Source organism: Scyliorhinus canicula, chromosome 14, assembly GCF_902713615.1.
Source record: "Scyliorhinus canicula chromosome 14, sScyCan1.1, whole genome shotgun sequence".
Classification (NCBI taxonomy): domain Eukaryota; kingdom Metazoa; phylum Chordata; class Chondrichthyes; order Carcharhiniformes; family Scyliorhinidae; genus Scyliorhinus; species Scyliorhinus canicula.
The window spans coordinates 49124181-49143285 of NC_052159.1; the positions used below are offsets into that span (position 1 = coordinate 49124181).

General features: G+C 46.3%; 1 protein-coding gene across 3 annotated transcripts in view; it reads right to left on the bottom strand.

The window, feature by feature from the left end:
• Window positions 1–1324: 1324 nt before the first annotated feature.
• cdk8 (cyclin-dependent kinase 8) overlaps window positions 1325–19105 on the bottom strand; it is a 174152-nt gene continuing 156371 nt past the window's right edge. For 2 of the 3 annotated variants that reach the window (XM_038817910.1, XM_038817912.1), the window contains 4 exons: window positions 11865–11962; window positions 6015–6093; window positions 4207–4365; window positions 1325–3367 (listed from right to left, as the gene is read on the bottom strand). In XM_038817910.1, the coding sequence (XP_038673838.1) occupies window positions 3242–3367; window positions 4207–4365; window positions 6015–6093; window positions 11865–11962 (462 nt within the window). In that variant the 3' untranslated portion in view covers window positions 1325–3241. The remainder of the gene's footprint in view (window positions 3368–4206; window positions 4366–6014; window positions 6094–11864; window positions 11963–19105) is intronic. The other variant, XM_038817911.1, reaches the window with a different exon arrangement.

A 19105-nucleotide genomic window follows, 5' to 3' on the forward strand; every position in this document is an offset into this window, starting at 1 on the left:
CCCCCTATTTGTGGGAGGTGCTGGGGTGGTTTGGGTTTTGACAGGGGTCTGTGTGCTGAGTCCGGTTACTGTACCAGGCACCGGTAGCGAGTGTGCGGACAAACTGGGTGGCTCGGAATATTTCCGGCTGCACTGGGGGGTGAGGCAGGGATGTCTACCATCCCCACTGCGCTTTGCCTTGACTTACAGAGCCACTAACAATGGCGCTGAGAGAGTTAGCCCGGAGTTGCATATTGTTGGAATGCAGGAACTCAGGGCCCCCGAAATCGGGGGTATGGGTGAGTGACCTGGCAGTTTCTGGGGATAGAAAAAAATAAAGTTTGCCTTGAGGGGTTCTGTGGATGGGTTCGCCTGGAGGTGCCAGCCGTTTATCAACTTCTTCAAGAAAAGTTAAGATGTCAGAAGTGGGGGGGGGGGGGGGGGGGAGGGGGGGGGGGGGGGGGGGTGATATCTTGTTGACTTCGTTATTTGCAGCCCTGTTGGTTTGTTTTGATTTTGTGACTATGTTTGTTAGTGTGAATATATAAAAGCAATAAAAGCATCAATAAAATATTTTCCAAAATGTATTCAAACATCAAATTGCATTAATTTGAAATCAAGAAATTATTTGGCACGGAAATAGGCTATTCGTCCCATCATGCCTGTGCCAGTTCTTTGAACGAGTTATCAAATGAGTCCCCCTCTCCATCTCTTTCCCCATTGCTCTCCAAATGTTTCCGTTTCAAATATTTATCCAATTCCCTTTTGAAAGTTATGATTCAATTGGCTTCTTTCACCTTTCAGACAATGCATCTAAGTTAATAACAGTGGGCTGTGTAAAGGAAATTCTCCTCATCTCTCACTTGGTCTTTCATTATTTATACACCAATTCAACTTGCAAACAGCATGAAGTTGAAAAATGAAGTGGGTGAAATTCAGTCTTGTACGCAGGTACAGTTAAACTTTGAACTGACCATGGAAACTCCTGTGACGAGACAAAATATCTTTCAAAATTCAATTAGTCGTGGCTGCACAAATGTTTTGTAGACAGAGGCCGTAAACCTTCGTGATGAGACACAACAATGTAGATTCTGGAACCTTGTTAAGTGGTGGCTATTCAACATTTGTCCTCACGCAGAGGCCTTCACTGAACTGATGTTCTGAAAGTTTTTGTGTTTGTGTACGTGTGAACTTTTGACATGCTTCGATGCTAGTCTTGAACTAGCTTCAAAGGAGCATCTGATCCATTATCCCCACCCAATTACTGATGCACAAGTAAAGTTCACACTTTAAGGGTGGGTGAGGTGGCAAGACAAGAGGAAAAAATGTAAACAAAAATTAAAAATGCAATTAATATTATTTTATTCTGTGCATTGCATTTTATTTTACAAATACTTAAAATATTACTTTTTATTCCCACATCCATGCTGCCTTCAATCCACAGATACTATCAATGCTGTTTCTTGACTGACCCACTAAGACGCATTCTAAGACTGAAAATTTAAGTTTTGTGATAAATGGGCTTCCTGTATTTCATCAATTACATTTCAATCAATATACCTTCAAAAATAATTTTTGGTATTGTGGCATAAATAAATTGCCAATGAATAAAATTGCAGAAAATGTGTAAATTTTACTTTTAATTTAGCACATATAGGTTTTCTGGCTATATAATCATGCTGGAAAGTTCTAATTTAGAATAAGAAAAATGAAGCACGCTTGACAAGTTATTTAAAAGAACTAGTTGCAAGCATTTGACAACAATTAATGCAGTGGCCGAGCAAATTTTTCTTTGCTGTAAATACTTTACTGGCCATAAGAGGGTGTCAGGAACCAGTTTGTGCATTGGAACTAAAGATGACACTGCCCAACAGATGAAAGCATCCAGAAAATAACTGAAGAAATATTTGCGCAGACACGCATGTGTTAAAGTGACCATTGCATAGATTGCAAGCTTTTAAAGAATTAAGAAAACAATTAGGCGTGGAAACTAAATAAAAGAGAACGTACAGAACAACTAGTTTAGGAAAGATTGCTTATGGCTCCAGCTATCCATGTCGTCTTTAACTCAGCAAAAATTGGAATCAAGGGTGTTCACTCAACACATTATAGTCATCCCAATACTTGATAAAATTTAACAGTAGTAAAGTTAACACTATAAGTTTTCAAATTTATTGTCAGAATACTTGCTTCGTTCATGTAAAATGGTACAGCATACGTTACATTTTTAAATGAATCTATGGCTCTCCTACATCTCACACTCATGTTGAGGGCGCTCAATAAAAGCACATACATTTTCATTTAAGAAAAAACTTGATTCAACATAAAGGAAATCTACTACACAATGTCAGCTTTGCAAATTCATGACAAAATATCTCAGCTGAAGCTACAAACATGGAGACACATCACGTGCCTTTTGTTTGCCACCCCCAAAGCATGCTCACAAATCATCAACACCAATAGAAAAAAATAAACACTGCCCAAAGTAAATGCCCTTTGACAGGCTGGATAAAGATCATAGATACAATACTCATTACAGTTCATCTACTGCTGGTAAAATTAAACATAGCAGCTGTTGTATGTCAGGTCAATTGTAAAGAATGGGATGGGGTTGGCTTAAGGTGAGTTTGAACAGTGTGGATACAAAGTTCAAACTGCCTAGCTGGAGTCTTTGGGAGGTTACAATCAGTTGATAAATTATGAAGCTTACATACAATAAAATCTTGTGCTGCAAATACATTTGACATAAAACACTGAGACAAGAAGTAACCTACGACAAAATGCACCTAAACTTGAAATTTGTACCAAATAATGTATAGTCCACATCATGGATACCTTGACCTTTAAACATAACTGTTCTTCAAGTACCAGATTAGAAGATATTTTCTTGACTAGTAAAACATTGTTATACAGCAAGAACATTCATCACCAAAAATTAGAAATGGTTGCTCTAGCACATTCACAGCTTCAACTGCTACAATCTGTAACCATAAAGGGGAAAAAAGAATAATTGGTCTGAAGAAGTAGGTCAAGTAAACTATGGAAGCAGCATGTCAATAAACAAACTGTGCTAGAGCTTTCTTTTCAAGTCTAAACCAAGTACTTTACATTATGAAGACACTGCTCCATCTGTGGAAAGAGAAGAACTTGGCTAATGTGGTTATACAGTACATTCTTGGGAACTGAGCGAGACCCAGGCTGCCAGCCATATGCTCAGTCGGTGGTCTCAGTGAGTGCATTAAGCTTGGGAAATAGCTACAGGTCAGTACCGGTGTGCCTGGTGTGAGTACTGTGGGGGCTGCTGGGAGGTAGTTGAATATCCCATACTGCTTTGTGGTTGTGATGTGCTTGGTCCAGGATTCTGATAGGCAGCATGTGGGTTGGAACGCTACAAAAGAAAAAAAAAGATAATATTTATTATTTTCTTTTACCCAACTTAAAATCTAGAATTATAGTGACCTATATTCTGTTTTGAAAGCCAGTTTATGTTGTAATCATAAATGAACACATCATGGTTTTGGGGGGGGGGGGCACTCACTTGGTTGGTGGCAACATCTTCAGCGCAGATATCCCACTTCTGGGAGTTGCTGGCCAAACAGAATTCAGCAGCTCTTCAGTACCAGCAGTGTCACTGAGAGCAGTGGCCATTGCCAGTACTGCAGTAGGGCAGAGGAGCAGGCTTATTGCTGGCACTCTGGAGCAAGTAGGTGAGGCAGGATCACAGAGGTCAGTGAGGATGTCCCTACCCAAGTAGGTTTAAAGAGCAGGTAGGGATCTTCCTGCAAAGGCAGCCCTTGCCACCATGAGTCTCTCTCTTGTGCACAAGCTGTCTAAGTAGGAGAGATTCCTCCCCACCCACCCCCCTCCCCCCAGCTCTGGACTTAATTGGTGGGAAGTCATTGAGAAAACAGGATCTCAATCCCACATATGCTCTCCCACTTTCAAGCCCACTCTTGCAAGGAGCATCACATTCTGCCCGATATTCTTTACTGAATTTCATTGCTCAATGGACTTTCAAGATTTGTTTGATATCTGTGGCTTGTTTAAAGCATGTATAATATCAATGCATGTTTAACAGTAAAATGTGGTTAATACAACATTCCGCTAGAGTAATCAAGTTCCCTTTGAGAAACAAATGAAGGAAAAAATTGATTTCAGGGGAAAACAATTACTCCGACCACCGCAAACCTCTAAAAAGCATGTTACTCTTAATTAAGAGCTCTGTACCTGATAATCTGAGGTCATGATAAGTCCACCTGAGGTAGTGGTAGGGGGAACAACTCTGACTTTCTTGAGAGGGGGTCCTTGCGTGTGACTGTTGTCTTGGTTCCCTGGATGGCCACCTCCATTAGTGTGATTATTGCCTTGCTGTTGCTGTTGGTTCTTCTCAATTTATCAAAAATGGAGAGAGAGAGAAATCTGAACCAGCATATTCCACCATCTAGAAACATTACTGAGTTTGGTGTACAAAAATCTACAATTTAAATAGTTATTCTTTTTATAAATTAGCATGTTCACTAATTAGCATAAGTGATAGACTGCAGATGCAGTTGGATAAAAATCAGTCAACTAATTTAAGCACAATATCCCTCAACCAAAAACTATCTTGCCATTTTTAAAAACTAATCATGAGATGTGGGCATTGCTGGCCAGGCAGCAGTTATTTCCCATCCGCATTTACTCTTGAGAAGGTGGATTGCTGCAGTCCGCATGGTTCAGGTACACCCAGAATGCTGTATCTGCTGTCACAATGTAATTTTATCCAGCATGTTATAGAATAATAGAAAAAGTTACATCACAGGAAGCCATTCAGCCCATCTTGTCCATGCCATCCCGAGGACACCCAGGTGCCCTTTCTAAACCCACCTTCTGCACCGGGTCCATAGCCCTGCAGCTTAGAGCACTGAAGGTGCAGATACAGGTACTTTAAAAAAAATAATTTAGGGTCTCTGCCTCCACCACCAACTCGAGCAGTGAATTCCAGACTCCCATTACCTTCTGCGTAAGAAAGGTTTTCCTCATGTCCCCTTTACACTTTCTGCCATTTATCCTGAATCTATGTCCCCTGATTCTAGAATTCTCCACCAAGAGACACAATTTTATCCTGTCCAACCGATCTCTTCCCCTCTTAATTTTGTACACGTCAATTAAGTGACCCCTCAGCCTTCTTTGTTCCAAGGAAAATAATCCCAACCTATCCACTCTCTCCTCATAGTCATACTTATCTAGCCCTGGCAACATTCTTGTAAACCTCCTCCACAGTCTCTCCAGAGCAATAACGTCCTTCCTGTATGTGGCAACCAGAACTGGACACAATATTCCCGTATTTTATACAATTCTAACATTATGCCCTTACTTTTATATTCTATACCTCTGCCAATGAAGGAGAGCATTCCTATGCTTTCTTAGCAACCGTGTCTACTTGAACTGCTGCATTTAGGGACCTGTGTATGCCAAGATCACTCACTTCATCTACTCCTCTCAGTATATTCCCATTTATACTCCCTACAACTGTTTGACCTCCCTAAATGCATGACCTCACACTTCTTTGTTTTAAATTCCATCTGCCACTTTTTCGCCCACTCCACCAATCCATCCATATTGTTTCGAAGATTATAGCTATCCTTTACACTGTCCACTACTCGGCCAATTTTTGCATCATCTGCAAATTTCCCAATCATGTTCCCTACGTTCACATCCAAATCGTTAATATATAACACAAACAGTAAGGGTCCCAACACCGAGCCCTGTGGAAGCCCACTTGAAATACATTTCCAATTACAAGGGCAACCATCGACCATTACCCTTTGTTTTCTATTATTAAGCTAACTTTTTTATCCAGCTTGTCAAATTGCCCTGTATCTCATAGGCTTTCACTTTCTTGACAAATCTCCTTTGTCAAATGACTTGCTAAAATCCATATACACCACATCCATTGTTGAATTGCAACTGATTATACAAGTCTAATTTTTGTTTCATTTCTGGCAGTGCATAATAAAAGTCACTTTTCTATGTGTCCTGTTCTCTATACTTACCTTGTCCCCTTTATCATCAGGTTCATCTTCTGTAAGAAATTCTCGTTTTGGATATGGAATCTGACAACCGGCAAAAACACTGCAAAATTTTAAATAAGAGTATATTGAAAGTCACAATCCAAGCCAGCTACATATCGAAGTCTTGACTTTGACATTTACTAAAGAAAATTAAGTACAGTATTCTTATGAAAGCTACCATCCCCTTCCAGAGAAATTAAAAGTTAGTGTTAATTGTTACTATACGCAGTAGAAATCTAATTTAAATAATTTCTTTCCAATTAAGGGGCAATTTAGCGCGGCCAATCCACCTATCCTGCACACCTTTGGGTTGTGGGGGCGAGACCCACGCAGACACGAGGAGTATGTGCAAACACCACACAGACAGTGACCCGGGTCCGGGGTCAAACCTGGGTCCTTGGAGCCATGAGGCAGCAGTGCTAACCACTGCGCCGCCATGCCACCTGGAAATCTAATTAATAATGATGCAATGGAATAGTTCAAAATATAAGTTTGAATATTGTTGAAAAGAGAAATGTTACCGAAGCTGGTCAACCAGACATTGCAAGAACGTCAAATTTCAAATGATCGTAACAATTTATGCTGCAGGAGAAAAGCGAGCTGACCTGTTGGCAAGTCAACTCTGATTGGCTACGGCATTGCTATGGAGAAATCAACAGGGAACAGTCGGTTCCCCAAACACAAGTAATTTTTTTGAAAAGGCACATGGCTTGAACATATTTATTTTGTTTGCAGAGAACGGGATATGAATGTGATGTCGCTTCTAGCAACCGTAAATGAACATGCTACGAGTTTGACTGATCATCTTAAATTGGTTGTTAATTTACAGCTTAGCACACTCAGGATTGTTCAGCAAGTATGGCCCAATCGCTGAGTCACAGGTAACAGGCGGGACGTAATTTAATGGAAACGTTTCCAAGTGTGGTAGCCAGCGGGAACTGCTGCGAGCTTCCCGACACTCAGCCCAGCGAGGCCGTCACTGCTATAAAACATTAATTTATCCACTTAACGAAGCACCACAGGCTTCATGCCGCAAACGACTGTCCTGCAGTTAATTCACTGGGACAGCGCTCACCAGCTCCCCCCTAACGAGGGAGAGCAGCACATCAACCACCGCACAGCTCGCAGCCGTGCCGCCGAGGAGATCAGCCGCACGATTTGGGGATGCTGACCTGACCAGACTGTTGGAGGTGGTCGAAATCAGATGGGATGCCCAGCTCCTCAGAGGGTCAGCCACAGGCCAGACAGTGCCACCTGGGAGGAAGTGACAGCAGCCGCCAGCTCGGGGGGGGGGTCACCAGGAGGATCGGCACCCAGTGCCGTAAGAAGGTCAATGACCTCCATCGGGATGCACCATGCCCCAGCACACCCATGTCCAGCTGTGCTATCCACGTTCGCCCCCATCCCCTAAAACTCATCAGCCCCCCATACTCTCCATCCCTGCCCCCTAGAGAAACCTCCCCCTCCCCGCAATGAACGACACGTGCAGCTCACGATGCCCCCTCTGTTTCCCTGTAGAAGAAGTTTGTCCATAACAGACGGGAGAGGGACCAGATGGATGACGGGGTGCCAGACATCAGAGTCCTCATCCCCTACGAGGAACGAGCCCTGGAGTTCGCAGGGGTGGCCGAGGAAAGTCTGTTACCGACACAGAAGTTGGCGTACGACGCAGTGGTGAGGATCCACCGGTCCCCACCCAGATGACCTGTCACGCGCGTTGTTAGTGCCATGCAGAATGACCCATCCCTCCCACGGACCACATGTATATTCTCCCGCAGGATCCTCATCCGATGGTGCCGACCCATCTGGGGCGGGGTCTCTCCCCCCACATCCCGTCCACCCCGCCTCTCATGAGAACACCTCTGAGGGGAGCTCCAAGGAGAGCACCATTTTCTAGGATCAGCTGACATCCCTACCCTCCAACAGTACAGAGCATACACCTCGGTGGGCGACAGGCTTCTGGGTAACATTCTGGTGAGCGCCATACAGCTGGGTCCTAGTCAGATGCTGAGCCTCTGGACCCGTAGCTGATGCAGACGCCAGGGTGCAGCCATGATGGGGATGCCAGTGACACTCCAGCAGGTCCACAGCCAATTGGAGGAGTCCCAGAGGCTATGGACACAGGAGATGGCGCCGGAAATGCGTGGCACAGAGGCCAACACTGCTAAGGTGGCAACCACAATGGATAGCCTGGTGCACGATGTCAGGAGCACCACAGTGCATAGCCTGGTGCACGATGTCAGGAGCATGAGTGGAGGTGTCCAATGTGCGGCTAAGTCGGTGACGGCCATGACTGAGTGCCTCAGCAGCATGTCCCAGTCGCTGGGGGATGTGACCCAGTTTCAGGTGGACCTTTATGAGGCGCTGCGAAGCATGTCCCAGTCGCAGGTGAGCTTTGCTGGGGCACTCCAGAGCATGTCCCAGTCACGGTGGAGCATCGGCATGGGCGTTGACACCATGTGTGACAGCACAGTAGCATTGTGGATAGCACAATTGCTTCACAGCTCCAGGGTCCCAGGTTCGATTCCGGTTTGGGTCACTGTCTGCGTGGAGACTGCACATCCTCCCAATGTTTGCGTGGGTTTCCTCCGGGTGCTCCGGTTTCCTCCCACAGTCCAAAGATGTGCAGGTTAGGTAGATTGGCCATGATAAATTGCCCTTAGTGTCCAAAATTGCCCTTAGTGTTGGGTGGGATTACTGGGTTATGGGGATAGGGTGGAGGTATTGACCTTGGGTAGGGTGCTCTTTCCAAGAGCCGGTGGAGACTTGATGGGCCGAATGGCCTCCTTTTTGCACTGCAAATTCAATGATGTTGCAGACATTGGGGAGCCAGTAGGGTTGGTAAAGCCATATGACGCAGGAGCAGCCGGGGCTTGATCCAGCTGCCCCTTCGTCTCCAGGTGAACCCCAGGACCAGGAGGAGGGGGTGCTAGGCTTCAACCTGGAGCCGCCTTACGGAGTGGTGATGGCGGCCACCAGCTCCCCCCGATACCCACACCCTCCTGACAACGGCGCATCCTGGAGTCGGCACTCCAGGGTGGCATGACGGGCATGTGCCGCCAGCAAATGGGCTGGGGCCCTCCAGCCCCAGGGTCCCCAGAGGACACCTGCCTCCACCTCTGATGTGCATCCTGGGGACACACCTAGTTGCAGCTGTAGAGGACGGAAGGCTAAGCAGGTCTAGGATCACTGAGAAGGCACGGGAGGGAATGGGGGGGGGGCAATGTGGGGCCGCACCATCGGGGTTTGGGGCAGTTGGGGACACAGCATTTAAAAAGTCGTTTTCGAGAAATAGGACGTCTCTGGCACTTTCTTCCACAACGTGGGTCGAATACCAATCTCCTGTCCCAGCTCCCTGAACATGGAGGTCCTGGATGCCTCTTTCACACCTTGCCCAGGCACACCATGTGCAGACGATGAGTGTGAGCAAACTCAGCAGACAGGCAAGAGTCAGACTATGGCATAGATTGAGTAGCACCAGTGTCATGCTCTCAATGGGTTATCATCATCCTGCGGTCTTCGACAATGACCCGCAATGCAGTCGCATCACCCTGGAGCGATATCACACAGATCCAACCTTTTGTGATACTTTGCCGTTCCAGGATAATTCGAGGTTGACCAGACACTTTTAAGGTCTGAAAGTGACAGCATTTGGCCTAATTGAGAGTTTGCGCACTAATAATGATCTGATCAGGATAGTCATTGCCCCACAGGATAGCTTTGACGGCCTCTATTTCTGCATCAAGCTCGCAAAGTGAGAAAATTGTTAGGGTTCTATTTTTAAGATTGCAGATGAGGCCATTTTTATAGCGTATGTACATTTTTAGATACACCGTGTATACTATGCAATGAGAGTAGGCTTGGTAGACAGCAGTGGAGAATCCATTAGCAGGTTTCTCAACTGGCATATCAAGGAAATGGAGCACATCAGACTGTTCCATCTCAAAAAGTGAATTTGAGCATGGGATGCAGCTTCAGCAACATGTCTCTCACTTCAGCAAAATTCAAGTACAGTAATTTTCTGTTGGCAAAGGGACATAAAGCTACTGTTATATTAGTACATGCTGTGAAAGTTAGATATCCAACTCAAAATCTCCCTCAATTAATCTTGAAAACTCTTATTTTATTTGTGAATCATATGCAAAATAGCATATATGTCACCACTCCAGATGGTACTTTATTTATTATATAACTGAAAATATGTACAACTCAAACAGAGCCATTTACTTCATGAAATGCCATTAAAAGCACTGTTGGAACGGAATAAATATTTAAAAACAATAAAATCCCAGTTTTAACGATTTCCTTGCTCACGTATTTGCTTATCCGCACTTTGTACACCCATCGTATGAGCAACATTTGATTATCCATGCTTTCCCCTCTCTCTGCTTTTCCTGAGGAGATGGCAACCATAACGGAGTGGAGACCTAAACACGTTTTAACATGGAGGTGCTGTTGAAGTTTCAGGAAGAGGACTTGCCTTGGCCATTTAATTACCTTTCTTTAAGCACCTTTCCGACGGGGTGAGAAGCGGTGTCTGGAATGGTGTGCAGCCTGAGCAGAAAGATTAACCTGGAAATGTCCGAATCTCTTGGTCCCAAACTACAACAGCTCTGCTGCTTGATTCCATTTTGAAATGTTCATAGATCTTGTCTGCTAGTTTTGAGAAGATTCATTTTTTCTCAAATGAGGATAGTCTCTTTTTAAAATTTTCAATAAATCATAATGTCTTGTATTTCATAGAATGTACAGTGCAGAAGGAGGCCACTCGGCCCACACTCGAGTCTGCATCGGCCCTTGGAAAGAGCACTCAACTTCAGCCCATACCTTCATCCTATCCACATAACCCAGTAACTCAACCTAAGCTTTTGGACACAAAGGGGCATTTTAGAATGGCCAATCCACCGAACCTGCATATCGTTGGACTGTGGGAGGAAATTGGAGCACCCGGAGGAAACCAACGCAGACACGGGGAGAATGTGCAGACTGCGCACAGACTGTGACCCAAGCCGGGAATCGAATCTGGGACCCTGGCACTGTGAATCAACAATGCTAACCACTGCGCTACCGTGCCGCCGTATTACTCAAAGACTCCACCCATCTGTCATCTCAATGTCCCACAATTTGTTGCACAAACTAACACTGCCCTTACATTGCTGAAATCTATCTAATTGACTGCTGAAACCAATCTAATTGACTCCCATTGACAAGGATTGATCATTCTTAATTTCCCCGTTTGTGATGTTTTGCGGGGACATAACCCCCATGAATGGCAGGACTTTAATGTATTTTGAGAATCGGCTGTCATAATCCTGATCTACGCCTTTGTCATTTCCATATCTCTTGCTCTCCTGCCTGACCCACTATCCTCCCAACATTGTAAACTTCAGCTTATTCAAAACTCAGTCGCACATATCCCATCCTGCACAAAGTCCTACTCAGCTATCAGTCTTTATTGATATCCATTGGTTCTTATTCTCACAATTTAAAATTCTCGTCCAATTGAATAAATTACCTCGTGGCCTTCACTGTTCCTTTTTCTGTAACCTCCTCCACCCAACAAGTCCTCAAATCTCTCTGTTCCTTTGCTTTCAAGACATCCTGACTCCCAACTTTACACCCCCCTCCCCACTGGCCTTCACTGGTTACATTCTCCAGTTTCTCCTGCTTACGCTTCTTCCTCTTTTAAAAAAAAAACTTTGGTCAATCCTCTGACCAGCTATTTCTTTGGTTCCGCATTCATTTATTTCTAATTATACCTCAAACACTGTGGAAAGTTATACTACGATAAAAGGCATAATGCAAGTAATAGTTATTTTGAAATCAACATACTCAGATGTAGGGAGTGGGTCTTCAAGGAAGTAGGGGTCCTGCATTGCCTGTTCGGAGGTTATTCTCTTGGTTGGGTCCATTGTGAGTAACTTCTGAAGCTGAAATTGAGTGGGGATTGAAGAAAAAAATGATCAACTGTGCTGGTAATCACTAAAATTAACTGATGGCTATGGCACCATTTTTCACAGAATGACCCTTTATCAGTACAAGAAGTCTAAACTGGAATCACAACATGAAAAAAGGTGTTTTGCTCAATCTTTTTCTTATGCTTATAAATACATGAGGAAATATGCAACCGCAATGCAATTGAATCTAGTAAAGCAATTGGTAGCCCAAGATTTAAGGATTACATAGGAACACGACACCATAAACAACTGAGATCAAGCATGCCATGATTAATCAAAAAGTACCAATTATATAATGAGGCAGCACTGATGCATGCAAAATAAGTAGAATTCAGGAGTGCTTTTAAATAATCAAGTCAAACAGGGCTTGGATTTAAAGCAATGATGCTGATACAAGCATAGCATGCTGACAAGATTATATTCATGTACTAGGCTATTGTTTGAAATGCATACAATATTCAAACATCATGAGATTTTTATTCTGTTGAACCGTAATATGGGTGTTAAGTCAGAACCTTTGGGAATGGGAAGAGCTTTGCAAATAATTTTAATGCTTTTTTGCTCAATACTTTTTTAAAAATAATTTTTATTGGAATTTTTTACAGAAAATATAAAACATAACAAACAATGAAATGTAACAAAATAACCCATAATAACTGTAACACCCCCCAGACCATATCGATGCATGTATCACATCCCCCCACCCCCCCAACCCCAATGAACAAAAGAACTTAAAAATAAATTTAAATTAAATAAAGTCATCACCCCCCCTCCTTTTCCCTCCCCCTTCCCCCTCCTTTTCCCTCCCCCTTCCTTTTCCCTCCCCCTTCCCCCCTCCTTTTCCCTCCCCTTTCCCCCCCTCCTTCCCCCCCCCCTTTTCCCTCCCCCCCTTTTCCCTCTTCCCTCCCCCCCACTTTCCCTTCCCCCCATTTTCCCTCCCTCCCCCCTTTCCCCTCCCCCCCCTTTTCCCTCCTCCCCTCCCCCCTTTCCCTCCTCCCCCCCTTTTCCCTCCTCCCCCCTTTTCCCTTCCCTCCTCCCCCCTTTTCCCTCCCCCCTTTTCCCTCCTCCCCCCCTTTTCCCTCCTCCCCCCCTTTTCCCTTCCCTCCTCCCCTTTTCCCTCTTCCCTCCCCCCCTTTTCCCTCCTCCCCCCCTTTTCCCTTCCCTCCTCCCCCCCTTTTCCCTCCCCCCCCCCTTTCCCCCCCCCCCCCCCCATTTCCCTCCTCCCCCCCCCCTTTCCCCCAGATTGCTGCTGCTACTGTCCCCGTACCCTATCGTTGAGCCAGAAAGTTGTTGCCACCGCCTAAAGAACCCTTGTACCGACCCTCTCAGGGCGAATTTGACCTTCTCTAGCTTAATGAAACCCGCCATGTCATTGATCCAGGTCTCCACGCTTGGGGGCCTCGCATCCTTCCATTGTAGCAAGATCCTTCGCCGGACTACTAGGGACGCAAAGGCCAGCACACCAGCCTCTTTTGCCTCCTGCACTCCCGGCTCCACCCCAACCCCAAAAATCGCGAGTCCCCATCCTGGCTTGACCCTGGATCCCACCACCCTCGACACCGTCCTTGCCACCTCCTTCCAGAACTCCTCCAGTGCCGGGCATGCCCAGAACATATGGGCATGGTTCGCTGGACTCCCCGAGCACCTGACACACCTGTCTTCACCCCCAAAGAACTTACTCATCCTCGTCCCAGTCATGTGGGCCCGGTGCAGCACCTTGAATTGGAATAGGCTAAGCCGCGCACACGAGGAGGAAGAATTAACCCTCTCCTGGGCATCAGCCCATGTTCCGTCTTCAATCTGTTCCCCCAGTTCCCCCTCCCACTTAGCTTTCAGCTCCTCTACTGACGCCTCCTCCGCCTCCTGCATAACCTTGTAGATATCAGATATCTTCCCCTCTCCGACCCAGACCCCCGAAAGCACCCTGTCACTCACCCCCCTCGCGGGAAGCGAAGGGAATCCCTCCACCTGCCGTCTAGCAAATGCCTTTACCTGCAGATACCTGAACATGTTTCCCGGGGGGAGCCCAAATTTCTCCTCCAACTCCCCCAGGCTCGCAAACCTCCCATCAATAAACAGGTCCCTCAGCTGTCTGATGCCCGCTCTGTGCCAACCCTGAAATCCCCCATCAATGTTCCCCGGGACGAACCTATGGTTCCCCCTTAACGGAGCCTCCATCGAGCACCCCACTTCTCCCCTATGTCGCCTCCACTGCCCCCAAATCTTGAGGGTAGCCGCCACCACCGGACTCGTGGCATACCTCATAGGAGGGAACGGCCACGGCGCCGTTACCAGGGCCCCCAGGCTTGTATCTCCACAGGACGCCCTCTCCATCCGTTTCCATGCTGCCCCCTCCCCCTCCATTACCCACTTGCGCACCATCGACACATTGGCCGCCCAATAATACCCCGAGAGATTGGGTAACGCCAGCCCCCCCCCATCTCTACCCCGCTCCAAGAAGACCCTCTTCACCCTCGGGGTCCCATGCGCCCAAACAAAGCTCATGATGCTGCTAGTCACCCTTCTAAAAAAGGCCCTAGGGATAAAGATGGGCAAACACTGAAAAAGGAACAAGAACCTCGGGAGAACCGTCATTTTGACGGACTGCACTCTACCCGCCAACGATAGCGGCACCATGTCCCACCTTTTAAATTCCTCCTCCATCTGCTCCACCAGCCTGGTAAAATTAAACTTATGGAGAGTCCCCCAACTCCTGGCCACCTGCACCCCCAGATATCTGAAACTCTTCACTGCCCTCTTAAATGGGAGTCTCCCAATTCCCTCCTCCTGATCACCCGGGTGTACTACAAATACCTCACTCTTGCCTAAATTTAACTTATAGCCCGAGAAGCCCCCAAATTCCGCTAACAGCTCCATCACCACCGGCATTCCCCCTTCTGGATCCGCCACATACAACAGCAGGTCGTCCGCATACAGCGATACACGATGTTCCTCCCCACCCTGCACCAGACCCTCCATCTCCCTGACTCCCTCAAAGCCATAGCCAAAGGTTCAATCGCCAGTGCAAAGAGCAAGGGGGACAGGGGGCACCCCTGCCTGGTCCCACGGTAGAGCCTAAAGTACTCCGATCTCCTTCCATTGGTAACTACACGTGCCATCGGAGCCGCGTAGAGCAGCCGCACCCATTTGATGAATCCCTCCCCGAATCCGAACCGCTCCAGCACCTCCCACAGGTACCCCCACTCAACTCCATCAAACGCTTTCTCCGCATCCAGCGCCACCACTATCTCCGAACTCAATACTTCTTTTAATATCATGAAATTATAATTGCAAATCTAAAGATTCTCTTTCGGACAAATTCCTTGTTTACTAATGTTGAAACCATTTTAAATCCAAATTTAAATCACTTTTGCAATATCAGAGAACGGACTCGGAATTAGAAATAGGCACATTCAGTTGCAAGAGCCAGCATCACTAGAAGGACTGAAAGGGTACCTTTTCTACTTCAATTTCCATGATTCTATTCTGCTCACAAGTTCAAAAATATATATCAACCCAAAAGGATCTAGAAATATCACAGATCCTGTCACATGATGTGATATGTCACCTGTTCCTGCTTTCACAGATAACATTAATAAAAGCTTTTGTTTGAGGTCATGCAGAACTCCGTTTACCTTCAGTATGAACAAATTTCCACGTTAAACAGACTGCCAAACTGCGCCACAATGCTACGAAAACTAATTTCAAGTTCAGTGTGGCATTTATAGTATATTAGAAACATGGCTCAAAATCAATTTAGAGGATAAATTTATGGGGAGGTAGGTTCTAATTTTAACCTTTTGACTACACCGCAGTGCATGTTCAATATCTGTGAATCTCTTCAATAATAGTACTGTACCAAGAGATTTATTTCCTTTTTTATACATCAGATTTTGTTTTTGCTTTAGTCGAACAGATTTTGAGGATAAACATTCCCATTTTAATTAAATAGACCCTGCTGAGTTCAATTTCTGACCTTGCTTTCCAATTTATTTGTATTCTTACTGACTTTCATCTTTTCCTTATCTCACATGGCACCTCTCCAGGTTTGGCTGAGGTCATGCTACATCTTGACTTTTATTTAACTTTTCTTTGATGTACAATATACACTCCTATCGAAGGTTTTTCAACATTTTAGAAGCATAAAGCATCTTCCTGGCTCGATTAGCCCTTCCATTCTTAATCATTACATTCACAGATTGACAAGAACATGAGCAAGCTTTTAACTTATGCACTGAATAGTTGTACTTATAATGGGTTATTCAATACCAGTTATGTTACTGTAGTAATCCACGGGAGGCAGGAGTTCTGTCACCACACCAATATTTATTTACAATAACGATATTACAGGAGCAGCTACAAACAGTGCTGCTAGCAGTCCAGTCAACTTAAGACTGGCTCACAAAGCCTACACAGGTGATTATATGGGCCCCCTCAATGAGCTATCATTGAGGGAGCTCATACTCCAACTGGCCAACCAATAAAGCCAATTGGAGTTCATTACACCCCTCCCCCCCAAGGTCCGAGGAATTCCTGCCAGCTGGCATTCCTCTGAGCTTCTTCCTGCTCCTCATGTCTGGGTCTGTCACCTCTGTGTCGTCCGCCGGGTCGTTCTCCGAAGTGGGCGGGGTGTACCTTATAGGTGCCCGTCTTTTCCTTGACGACCTCCTTGGAAGTTGTTCTTCCTCCTCCTCGGGGAGAGGTGTCGCGGCGGCCTCGTCGAGTGTGTCCATCTCCGACTCTGATGACTGGATGACGGGGTCTGGAGAAATTACTCGGGGCTGGGGTGTGGGTATCCTTTCCGTCTGGGCTATCCCAGCTTGAGGCAGTCCTGCTTCGCCTGCCTCCAGGTGTGGTTCCGCTGCCCTTATTTGGTCTAAGTGTTTCTTCAGCACCTTACCTCCTGTTGAAACCTCATAGGATATGGGCCCTGTTTGGGACTCCACTGTGCCTTTGACCCACGTTGGTCCATTCCCATAATTCTTGACCCAAACCGGTACCCCCACCTGGAAATGTCTCTGCTGCCGACTATTATCATGCCCCCCCGCGTTGGGCATCCTGTTGTTTCTCCACTTTCCCCATTAAATTTGGGAAAAGGAGACTCAGCCTCGTTCGCAGCCGCCTTCCCATTAAGAGTTCAGCTGGCGGTATGCCCGTTGTGGAATGCGGTGTGGTCCTGTAATCAAACAGCCAGCGGGAGAGCTTTGTGTCTATTGACGCTGCCGGCTGCTTCTTGAGTCCTGCTTTAAGTGTCTGGACCGCTCTCTCTGCCAGGCCGTTGGTCACTGGATGGTAAGGGGCCGTTTTGATGTGACGGACTCCGTTTTCCTTCAGGAATTTTTCAAATTCCCCACTTGCGAATGCCGTTCCGTTGTCCGACACCAATACCTCCGGAATTCCATGTGTTGCAAACGAGGCCCTGAGCTTTTCAATTGTCGATGCTGTGCTTGCCGTGTTTACCCGGTGGACGTCCAACCATTTGGAGTGGGCGTCCACTATCACCAAAAACATTGAGCCCATGAAAGGGCCGGCGTGGTCAATATGCAGGCGGGTCCACGGTCTGCCTGGCCATTCCCACGGGTGCAATGGCGCCGCTGGTGGCAGTCTTTGCCCCTGTTGGCACTCCTGGCACCGACGTACCAAGGCTGCTATGTCTGTGTCCAAACCTGGCCACCAAATGTAGCTTCAAGCTAGCATCTTCATTTTAGATACCCCTGGGTGTCCGTGATGTAACTCAGTTAAGATTGCCTGACGGCCCCGAGTTGGGACGATTACCCGGGCTCTCCATAATAGGCTACCGTCTTCTACGGTTATTTGGTCCCTTCTGCTCCAGTATAGATGCATCTGGGGCTCCACTGGTCTTTCCAGTTCCCCTGTTAGCAGTAAATGCTTCATCTTGGCTAAAACTGGGTCTTTTTGCGTCCACAACCGAATATGCTGTGAGTCTACTGGTAGGGTGTCCAAAAAATTTAGAGTCATTACTGTCTCCTCTACTTTTGGTATTTGCAGCGGAGTGTCCGGGAGGGGAAGTCTGCGCAAAGCATCTGCATGTGCTACTCGTGTTCCCGGTCTGTGCTCCAGAACGTATCTATATGCCGCCAGTAGCAACGGCCAGCGTTGGATTCTAGCTGATGCAATCGGGGGTATTGACTTGTCTTCTTTTAATAACTCTAATAACGGCTTATGGTCCATTACTATGGTGAATTTCCGCCCGTACAGATACTGGTGAAATTTTTTTACTGCGAATATCACCACCAATCCTTCCTTCTCGATTTGGGCATACTTCCTCTCAGCCATCGCCAAGGTCCTCGAAGCGTAGGCTATTGGCCGTTCTTCCCCATTCCTTCCTCTATGGGCTAAGACGGCTCCTACCCCGTAGGGGGATGCATCACAAGTGACGACCAATTCCTTCCTTGGGTCATTATGCTCTAGGACATTTTCGGATGACAGCTGTTCCTTAATGTCCCTAAATGCTCGGTTTTGGCGGATGGACCATTTCCATTCTTGCCCCTTTTTTAGTAGCTGGTGGAGGGGTTCTAGGATGGACGCCCTATTTTCAATAAATTTTCCATAATAGGTTACCAACCCTAGAAATGATCGTAACTCCTGGACCGCGGTGGGAGCTGGAGCTTCTTTTATTGCCCTTACTCTGTCTTCTAATGGATGTAAGCCTGACTCGTCTACTTTATATCCCAGGTACGTCACTTGTGGGGCCAGAAAAACACATTTTTCCCTTTTTAGCCGTACGCCTGCCTTTGCGAAATGCCTGAGCACTTCCTCCAGGTTCCTCAAGTGTTCCCTGTTTGTCCTACCCGTGATTAAGACATCGTCCAAATAAATCACCACCTGCGGTAGTCCCTGCAGAATATTTTCCATCGTACGCTGGAATATAGCGCAGGCTGATGACACTCGTAAAGGTAGCCTAGTATAACGAAAAAGGTCCTTCAGGGTGTTGATCGTAGCGAACTTCTGGGAGTTTTAACTGCAGGTAGGCGTGGCTCATGTCTAGTTTCGTGAACAAAAGCCCACCTGCCAATTTGGCATATAGGTCGTCTATTTGCGGGATTGGGTATTTGTCCAGCAGTGCGTATTTGTTTACTGTCTGTTTGAAATCTC